General features: G+C 37.1%; 1 protein-coding gene across 3 annotated transcripts in view; it reads right to left on the reverse strand.

The window, feature by feature from the left end:
- The window catches only part of LOC106003217 (ATP-binding cassette sub-family A member 8-like), a 64,757-nt gene that overhangs the window by 16,502 nt on the left and 37,953 nt on the right, over nucleotides 1–10,302 (reverse strand). For all 3 annotated transcript variants that reach the window (XM_013038052.1, XM_013038051.1, XM_013038053.1), the window contains 7 exons: nucleotides 9,145–9,252; nucleotides 5,043–5,216; nucleotides 4,745–4,858; nucleotides 3,588–3,707; nucleotides 2,506–2,574; nucleotides 1,248–1,339; nucleotides 601–721 (listed from right to left, as the gene is read on the reverse strand). In XM_013038052.1, coding sequence (XP_012893506.1) covers nucleotides 601–721; nucleotides 1,248–1,339; nucleotides 2,506–2,574; nucleotides 3,588–3,707; nucleotides 4,745–4,858; nucleotides 5,043–5,216; nucleotides 9,145–9,252 — 798 coding nt within the window. The remainder of the gene's footprint in view (nucleotides 1–600; nucleotides 722–1,247; nucleotides 1,340–2,505; nucleotides 2,575–3,587; nucleotides 3,708–4,744; nucleotides 4,859–5,042; nucleotides 5,217–9,144; nucleotides 9,253–10,302) is intronic.

Consider the following 10,302-nt stretch of genomic DNA (forward strand, 5'->3'; position numbering starts at 1 on the left):
TTTCTTTCTTTCTTTCTTTCTTTCTTTCTTTCTTTCTTTCTTTCTTTCTTTCTTTCTTTCTTTCTTTCTTTCTTTCTTTCTTTCTTTCTTTCCCTTCCTTCCTTCTTTTACTTTTTGTGGCACTGGGGTTTGAAATCAGGGACTTGCACTTGCTAGACAGGTGCTCTACCCCTTGAGCTACATTCTCCACCCTCTTCGGGGGGCTTTATTTTCCTTTTGATAGGTTCTTGTATTTTTGTCCAGTACTGGCCCAGATAGTGATCTTACTATGTAGACTGGATTTTTTGCTGTTACTGAGATGGAGTCTCACTAACTATTTTGTCCAGGCTGGCCTCTCAATCTCTACCTTCAGAGTAGCTGAGATTACAGATGTGGCTTTAATGTGTTCCTTTTTTATTATTATTTTGAGAAATGCAAAGAAAACTGATTTTTAATTTGCTCATTTAGATGTTAAAAATGCTGAGTATTGTCTAAAAGAGAAAAATCTCATTTCTAAAGATTAAAAAAACTCAAAATCATCTGGAAATTAGACTTGGGAGCTGATTACATGTACTGCTAAACATTGGTGTTATTTGACAACATCATCTTTGCTTGGTTTACCTCATCAAAATTGGTAGAATTCAAAGAGTTGGTGGTTCTCACTCTTTCCATCTGAACATCTTCATCTTCCCCTTCGGGCTGTTCTGGATTTTGAAGTGCATCACTGCTTCTTGGAGAAATTCTAGATGTAAAACCATCCATTCATAGTTAACATGTGGCTTTTATCTTTGCATTGGGAATTACACATTCTTTAAATTTCCTGCTTGACTGGATCACACAATTAATAGAGCATAATAATCTTACTTTGTTGCACCAGTTTATGACCACTCATCTGGGCTTCTCACTACCCTGGGCCTGTGGGTCACCCTGTTTCTTCTTCTTGAATGGGTAGCATGGCTTCAGCTACCAATAATTCAAATTGATTGTTTCTTAAATTGACTCTAATTATATACAGTATCTCCTTTAATCATCACAATATCTTTAGGGACAAAAACTCTCATTCTAAAGTGCTCTACTGCATGTAGTGTCAGATGGAGCCCTTTCTAATCAATGTTCTAAGTCTGCTTCTGCTACTAGATGGTCCTGTTTGGTTTAAATGTCTGAACCTTTGTTATTTATATTGGTACACTCTTTCTAACTCAGCCTAGGCAGGCACATGACACCACTTAGATCAGTGAAATTAAAGAATCCATTTGATTTATTCCAACCTAAAGAAGGGGTCCTTTCTCATTGATTTCTTTCCAAACTTCCATTCCAGACATCGGAGAATAAAAAGAAAAATAAAAAAGTGAAGTAAAGGCTAGGAATAAAGAGAGAAAAGCACAATTAGAGACACAAAAGATCACTATTTTAGTCTCAAAGATGAAATAGGAACAACTGGACTTTAAAAGAATATATTCAGCCAAATTACAAATTTCTAATAAACTCTTGGGTATATTTGGAACTATTTAGTTTCTTTCTTTCTTTTTTCCTCCCTCTCTTTCCGTCTTTTTTTCTTTTCTTTCTTTTTTTTTTTGGTCTGGTCGTGGGGCCTGAACTCTGGGCCTGGGTGCTGTCCCTCAGCTCTTCAGCTCAAGGCTAGCACTCTACCACTTGAGCCACAGCACCACTTTTGGCTCTTTTCTTTTTGCATATGTGGTGCTGAGGAATTGAACCCAGGACCTCAGGCATGCAAGGCAAGCACTGAACCACCTTCCCAGCCCCCTCTCCCTCTTTTTTCTTCCTCCCTTTCTTTCTTTCTCCCTTTCTTTCTTTCTTTTCTTTCTTTCTTTCTTTCTTTCTTTCTTTCTTTCTTTCTTTCTCTCTCTCTTTCTCTCTCTCTTTCTCTCTTTCACTATTTCTTTCTCTTCCTTTTGATAATCCTGGGGCTTGAATTCAGGGTCTTACATTCTTACATGGATTTTTCACTCAATGTTGGCCCTCTACCATTTGAGCCATACTTTCACTTCTGTTTTACTTTTTTGCTGATTAATTGGTAATAAGGGTCTCATGGACTTTCTGCCCAGGCTGCCTTTGAACCACAATTCTCAGATCTTAGCCTCCTGAGTAGCTAGGATTGTATGTATGAGTCATTCAAGCCTGGTTTGAATTCATTTTCAAACATGAAACAATTACAATTATGAGATACCATTGCTTTTGTTATTTTCTTTTACAACTGTCCAATGTTCTTAAAAATTTGAGAAATATGTTATCTTGTCAGTTGATTATCATCAAAGTAATTGGCTCAGATTTAAAAAATATTATACCTCTATAGGCTACAGATAAATAAACTTCATAGAATTTACATGAATGCTCAGGGATAGCACCAGGTCCCAAGATCAAGCCCTAGTACAGGCATACGTGTGAGCTTGGTATATGTGCATGTGCACATACACACACACACACACCCCTACACACGAACACACACACACATCATTGAGTACAGTAAAAAAGAAAAAGGGAACAATTTTTGAAGTGTATCCTTACAATTAGCAATACCAGAAATGGATCTGTGCGCCTTGATCCTTCTTCACCAAAGACAGATAACATGATAAGCTACAAAAGGAGAGGTAAACAGGAAGGAGAGGTTAAACAGGAAGTTTTGGGTTTATAAAAATAAACTGTATTCACATAATTATGAATTGGCCTCAGGCAGCCCCAATAACCTTTCCCTGGATTGCACTATGAGTTGCAGGCAAGCATCTGTATCAAAAATACATATCAAGAAGCTGGCTTCCATCTTCCCAAGGTCTAGGAGCTTCCATTGTACCAATGGGAGTTATGAATCAATGGTCATCTAGTCAGAGAGAACCTGGGGAATCTAAGGTAGTCTCCTAAAACAGTGAGAGAGACAGTGTATCAACTCTCCCACAGAGCTTCAAGCGCCTTCCTGGGTCTTTTTTTTTTTTTGGTCAGCGGTGGGGCTTGAACTCTGGGCCTGGGCATTGACCCTTAGCACTTCAGCTCAAGGCGAGCACTCTACCTCTTGAGCCACAGCACCACTTCAAGTTTTCTGGTGGTTTATTGGAGATAAGAGTTTCATAGATTTTCCTGCCCAGGCTGGCTTTGAAACATGATCCTCAGATCTAAGCCTCCTGAGTAGCTAGGATGACAGACCTCAGCCACCGGCACCCAGCTCTTCCTGGGCCTATTACTCCTCCTGCCCTTCCCCAGGTAATTTCTGTCCTCAGGCACTGAGCTTTCTTCCTTCCTTTAGAAGACTTATACAAACCAGAGAGTGAGAACAAAAAAGGAATTGTATTTATATTAGGTGCTTCTCTTAAACACCCTGAGATTCCAAAGATTAATGACATCACTGGCCTTCTTGTGCAGCTAACCAAGTCCAGGGCTTTGGGAGGAAAGGTCTAGAATTCCCCTTTTGTCAGCTAAGGCCAGCTTTCCTCTGACAGATTAGCTGGTGAATATAGCCCTATGTTGGTGAGCGCATCTTGGATACATAAGGAAGGAATCTTCATATACATTCAGTATCTGTCCAGCCCCAACACAAAGCTGAACTTTCACATTGGTCATCAGTTCCAGGACACCAGAGGGAGGTGGTCATAACTTACATCAAGAGAAATGAACAAACAACCGATCAGTGTGGCCGGTGGTATTAAAAACGTGATGCAGTATAGTGGAATATTTTCATAGTTTTCGAAAAAAAATCCAGCCACAGAGAACAAGGTGATCTAAAGGAAATACAAATATGTGTGTCAATGGCGTTGAATTTCAATACGCGTTCCAAGCTGAGATGACTCACTTACCTGGGAGATAATGTATTCCAAATTTCAATTCCAACCTCACAATCTACATTAATATTTCCTCCAAATTCACTTGAAGTAGCTTTTTGCAAACGTATTACTGGCTAAATATGTTATGACCATTTAGAACATTTTAGTTATTACAAAGAATAAGAGGATCTGGTAGGTATTGCTCCTTGAGGTAAGTTTTAAAATAACAGATAAATAGTAACAAGGAAAATTAGAATTGCTATCTCATGGGAAATAACTATTAACAACAATCAAAGGAGATTTTTTTGGTTAATTATTCCAAGGAAAAAATAAGCCTGTAACACTCTAGAAAGGCATAAAGGGAAACACTAGCACCCCAAATTCAAGAGTATGTTATAGGTAGTTGGAAGCCCTCAGCCTGTTTTTCTAAAACTTTGTGATAACTTCCTGAAAGTTTATCCTCATCCTATTGATCTTTTTCACTGAATGCTTTCATAGCTTTCTATGACCTGCAGAAGACATCCTCAGCACAGAATTTAAGGCCAGCCATAGTGCCAATCATTATTATTATTAATTATTATTAAATTACCCAACATTCTCTCCTAATTTAGATAAAAGAAGAGTGACTTTTGGAGCTGATCTTCAGTGGAACAATTTCTAGTTTTAATTATGCTATTATCCAAATTTGTAGTTTTATGTTTGTGGAGGTCTTTACATGTGCTTCTTGTTGGCAAGCAAGATATAGATTGCTTCTTTCCAGCTCAACAGTTCTAGAAACAACTTGGCTACTTTTAAAGGACAATAGGGAAGGAAACAGGATGAGGAAAAGCTGGAAGAAGTTACAGATTTTGAAAAGAATCCATACACGAGGAGAATGTAAAAACATTTCAGACTTCAACATTTATCAGCCTACCAAAGGAAAATGTTAAAGAAGTATTCGCTAAGAACTATATACTACGTATATAAAAATAAATGTCCACAAGAAATATACTTACGACAAAGAAGCAAAATGACCAAATGCCACTGTTTTTTCTTCCCTTGCGGAATATGAATGAAATCACATAAGTGAAGAAGATGAGAGACAGGACATAACCAATGGAGCATGGGATCTGAAATCAACAGGAGTTGTGAAGCTTAATTAGGGACAAAGGCAATCCAGGACAGGACTCAGATTCCCACACTCTATCGCAGGGAAGGAATTTACAGCTATTCAGTGTATCACAATGTACCATTCACAAAAACAGTTTGAGTCAACACAGTATCTAATGAAACTGTGGGGCAGTTGTCACTTACTTGAATAATACGATTTACAACTGTGAATAGAGTCTCCTGGAAGCTTAAAGCGAAGTCCATTAAATACATAAAAATGAAGATGAAGCAGTACAGAGGAATGTCCACGCACGCCTGCCCGAACCAGTAAGCGGAAGGGAAGAGGCCTGAGATCCGTAGCTGGGACCAAGTCTTGCTCTGTTTAGGACACAGCAAAGACACCTGATGAGTTTTAAGCCAGTGACTACTCTACGTGACTCCTTCATTTGTACTGATTCTGGACCACAGCTACAATAGTTATCCTGACTAAACGTATGAATTATTTATTAACATTAATATCAGTGTTCTGGGGGTGCCAGTGGCTCACCCCTATAAATCTAGTTATTCAGAGCACTTGTGTGTCTTTGTTTAATTTGTAACAAAGCCTTACAGACAGGTGCAAATAGTAAATCCTCTTTTGCAACCCAGAACTCATTGCTGATAGGAGATTTTGGTACATGTAAGAAGGAATATGATTTTAAAAAATCTAGTTATTCAGGAGGCTGAGCTTGGGAGGAACATGTTCCAAAGTCAGCGCAGGCAGAAAAGTCTACAAGACTCCGTCTCTCTTTAACCATCAAAATGCTAGACTGGGAAGACAGCTCAAGTGGTAGAGTGGCAGCAAGAAGGCCAGGCAAGAGCAGGAAGCACTGGATTCAAAGCTTTCTATCAGTACACACAGACACAGAGATGTGTGTTTAGTAAAGTATTCTGCTGTTTAACAGATACGAAGGAGGAAGATGCAAAAGGCCTCAGAATAATAAAAGGTTCAACGCTGCAGTTACCAATGCATGGACTTAATGATCTACAAAGTAGTGAACATGGGTGGGAGTGAATGTTTTCTTGTGTATAAGAATCTCAGTTCCCCCAGTGATTTCTCTGCATCTCTCTCAATAAAGTGTTATATATATATATATTTATGTATATGTAATACTGCATAATATATAAGTAAATTTAAAACATCACATATAGGAAATAGATAATTATATATGACACTTATACCATGCATTGTAATATATTTATTCTGAATAATATACATTTGTACATATAATTTTACCTTGTACATAGTAATTATAAATGTTTTAGGCAATAGGCACAGTAATTATATTTATATCACATAATTCATGTTATATACCATAAACAGTAATAGCATATAATATATCATTTTTCTTCTTTTTAAATTATAATGTTAAGTATGTATATTAGAACCCTACAACTTGTGGGTAGAGATGGGAGGGAAGGATTGGGAAAGTATGAGGGAACAGAAGACACTGTCCAAAAGGAAATATACTCATTACCTGATTCATGTAATTGTAATCCCCCTGTATATCGCCTACATAATAACAATAAAGTAAATTAATTTAAAAATTCTAATTTTATGATTTTTAAGTAATTGTACAAAGGTATTGCAATTCACCTATGAGTTTATGAGTATAATGAATGCATCTTGGGTTTTTTTTGTTTGTTTCTTGCCAGTCCTGGGGCTGGGACTTGAACTCAGGCCCTGAGCACCATCCCTGAGCTTCTTTTGCTCCAGACTAGCACTCTACCGCTTGAGCCACAGAGCCACCTCTGGTTTTTCTGTGTATGTGGTACTGAGGAATTGGACCAAGGGCTTCATGCATGCTAGACAAGCACTCTACCACTGAGCCACCTTCCCAGCCTCTATAATGCATCTTGATCAATGTCACCCCCTTTACCCTCCTCCCCCATGTTTCAACCTTTTCTTCCCCTTCCCTCTGTTTTGGTGTGCTGGAACTGGGATAATTTATTATCACGAGTGCCATTGCAGCCAAAGGAGGAAGGAGCTCAGGGTTTCTATGGGAGAAGTTTTAAAGTCTGGGTTGTATTAGCTCCAGAATGACTGACAGTAACCTCACATCAGTCCATGGCAGGTCATAGGTTAGAAGTGGGTATTAAATGGCACTGTTCTCTTTTTTGGACAACAGAATTACCTTGGAGAGGGGAAGTGAAACAAAGGAAGGAGAAGAGAGTAGACCGAGATGCTTACATAAACTTATGGATTTACAATAATGAAATCACCAAGATGGAGCACTAAAGGATAGATTGTTGATAGCTGTGAGTATACAGCTAGCGAGAAGTGACCAGGATTGATGAATCTCCCTAAGGTTTCTACTCAACACGTGGCACAACTGGAAAATCAGAATCTTCATTTTTGCAAGATGCTCAGGTAAACTGGCGACACAGCAACAAGGCATGGGGATCTATGACATAGTGGAAAGTGAGATGTAAACACTTTCCATTTGACATTGGAATTTGCTTCCTACCGTTCTAAGCACTTACATTTCCAAAATGCTATTTTCCTTGATTTCACAAATCTCTCCTTAGCTAACTTCTTTGAGGTAGTTTTCAAAGGGATTGGCGGGGGGGAGTAGGGAAAGCAGGAGAAAAATGAGGGAGGAGGTAACAAATTTGATAAGAAATGTACTCACTACCTTACATATGTAACTGTAACCTTGACAATAAAATAAAATGAAAATTTAAAAAGTAGTCATGTTAACTACATAGTCGCATGAGGCTTGATGCATTCCTATCTTTCTTTCAAATCTCCTGTCCCCCTTTCTCATCAAGAATTTTTACTGAGAATTTTAAGGAATCACAAATTTGCCTCCTGTTACAGTCAGTTACTTTTACCTTTCTAAGAATTTTATGTAACACACATCTTTCAGTATTTGTCCCTTCGGTGTAATGGTTATTGTTATTTTTTTTCAAATTTCTTAGTAGTATTCCACAGATAAAAGTTTATCAGGGGGTGGGGGTAGGATGGGAAGGGATGGGAAGAGGAAACAAAGGAGGAGGCTACAATGCTTGATAAGAAATGTACTCATTATCTTGCCCATGTAATTATAATCCTTCTGTACAGTATTTTCACAATAAAAAATAAATAAAAATTAAAAAAAAAGTTTATCAGCTCACAGCCTGATGGACACTGATGTTATCTGCAGTCATTGGCTATTATGAATAAAGGCTTTAATATTTGAGTCAACATGGAAAAACATTTTCTTTTTCTTGGGTATATACATCTGTAGAAGAAGAATAGCTAGGTCACAGCCATTTCTTAGCTGAAAACAAACAGATTTTTTTGCAAAGTCATCACACAATTTACCAGGAGTATTATGAGAGCTCCAGTTTTTCCACATTTCCCAAACACTTAATATTGCCAATAATTATAATCATATTCATTTTATGTGGGAGTATCCCATTGGGGTTGTTTGCCTGATTACTCATAGGAGTATTTTTCCGTCTCTTTATCTTCACAGGGGAATAATCTGTTCAGATATTTCATCTATTTAAAAATAGATTATTTTTTGTCATTGAAGTATGAGTTCTGTAAATATACTTGATAGAAATCTTTAGATAGATGCATATGCTTTGTGAATATCTTTCTCCCAACCTGTGGCTTACCTTTAAATTTTCTCATTGACCCTGATGAAGCTCAAGTTACCTTTTTATGTGTGACTGTACTGTATACTGTATTATGAAATATTTGTCTACCATATGGTCTATGATTAATTTCAAATTAATTTTGTGCATAGTGTTTGTTTGGTGTGAAGAACATTCTTTTTTTCATGCAGATTGTCAAGTTGTACCAGTACAATTTGTTGAAAAATCTGGCCTTACTCCTACTTGAATTCCTTGACTGTTTTATTTTATTCACACACACACACACACACAGACATATATATATATATATATATATATATATCACACATACATATATATATATATGACATTGTTAATTACTATAATTTCATACCAAGCCTTGAATTCAGAAGCATGTTCTTCTAACTTTATTTCTCTTTTTCATAGTCATCTTGATTATTTTAAATCTATTCTAGGTTTTCTGCATACTCAGATAAATCATTATTCTCCTCTATTTCTGCATATACTTATCCTCTCATTTATGGAAGAAATCTTCCTATTATTTTTATAACTTAGAATTTATATTTAAGTTGGTTGGTCAATTCAAAGTAAAGATATAATTATCTTGGTGGAAATACTTCATCTTATCTTTAGCTTCTAATTATCCCCAAGTAACTGAAGTTTCTCAGTTGCTCATTATTACCTTATAATCATCGATGCTGCTCATGGCAATATAAGGAGGACAACTGGATGCCAAAATCAGCCAGAATGTGGTATGTCCCAGGTATTGAAATGGATTGCTCTGTATTTTCTGAGAAGGCAAAGGATATAATGAATGGAATGACCAAATTCTAATTTTACTTTCTAGAGTATATTTTTAAAGGTATGCTTTTGAAAGTTCCAATCCCTTCCATTTCTCCTCTCTTTGATGTATGACTTTTGACTTTACTCTAAAATCTATTGTTAAGAAAACGGATTCAACCAACGTATAATTTGCTAACATTGCATGTTGGTAAATAATAACAGCAAGCTTTTTGTTGTCTTACCTCACTTTACAAATTAATCAAGAGCATATAAACAAATTTACCTTTTATGCTCTCACTGATCTTCACTTTTTTTCAAATGTGTTATTGGACTCAAAAATCATATCATATGTTAGGGACATCCCGATCTATATTGCTTGAGGATTCGAAAGTAGACAAGAAGTATATTTGGTCAGGACAGCGAAAGCCCTTAGTTATACCTATCAGTCTTGACTGTTTTGTGTGCTAGTTCTGGGGCTTTAGTTACCTCAGGTCTTTCTTTTCCTGGATGGTTCTGAACTCCTATCAATGCTTAGATCTCAAACTCCTGAGCAGCTATGATTACAGATATGAGCCCACGTCTCTTAGTCATTCCTGAATGTTTAAGGATAGAAGGTTCACATACTTTCTTGACAGCTTGTTCCCTGCTATTTTTATGACTCACACAATTGTTTGCTCAAGTATATTACTGAAAAAAGTTATAGCCAGAGTCTGGTTTTCTTCAGCTTGCACATCATCAAGATACTTGCTAACCAGAGAATGGGGAAGATGAAGGTTTCTGTCAGACTCTTTCAAACACTCTGACAAATCCAATGACTTGGGGAAGGACAGAAGCAAGGTTTGAACCTCCAGAAAACTCTTACTTTTGGAGTAGGTAGGTAGGTAGGAGAAGGTAAATTTGAATAGCAAATAAAGGAAGTTGCTGCAGATATTGATTTTTTTTTAATTTTTTTTTTTTTTGGTCAGTCATGGGGCCTGAACTCTGGGCCTGGGCGCTGTCCCTCAGCTCTTCAGCTCAAGGCTAGCGCTCTACCACTTGAGCCACATCACCACTTCTG

Source organism: Dipodomys ordii, unplaced genomic scaffold (genome assembly GCF_000151885.1).
Source record: "Dipodomys ordii isolate 6190 unplaced genomic scaffold, Dord_2.0 Scaffold7, whole genome shotgun sequence".
NCBI classification, from domain to species: Eukaryota; Metazoa; Chordata; class Mammalia; order Rodentia; family Heteromyidae; genus Dipodomys; species Dipodomys ordii.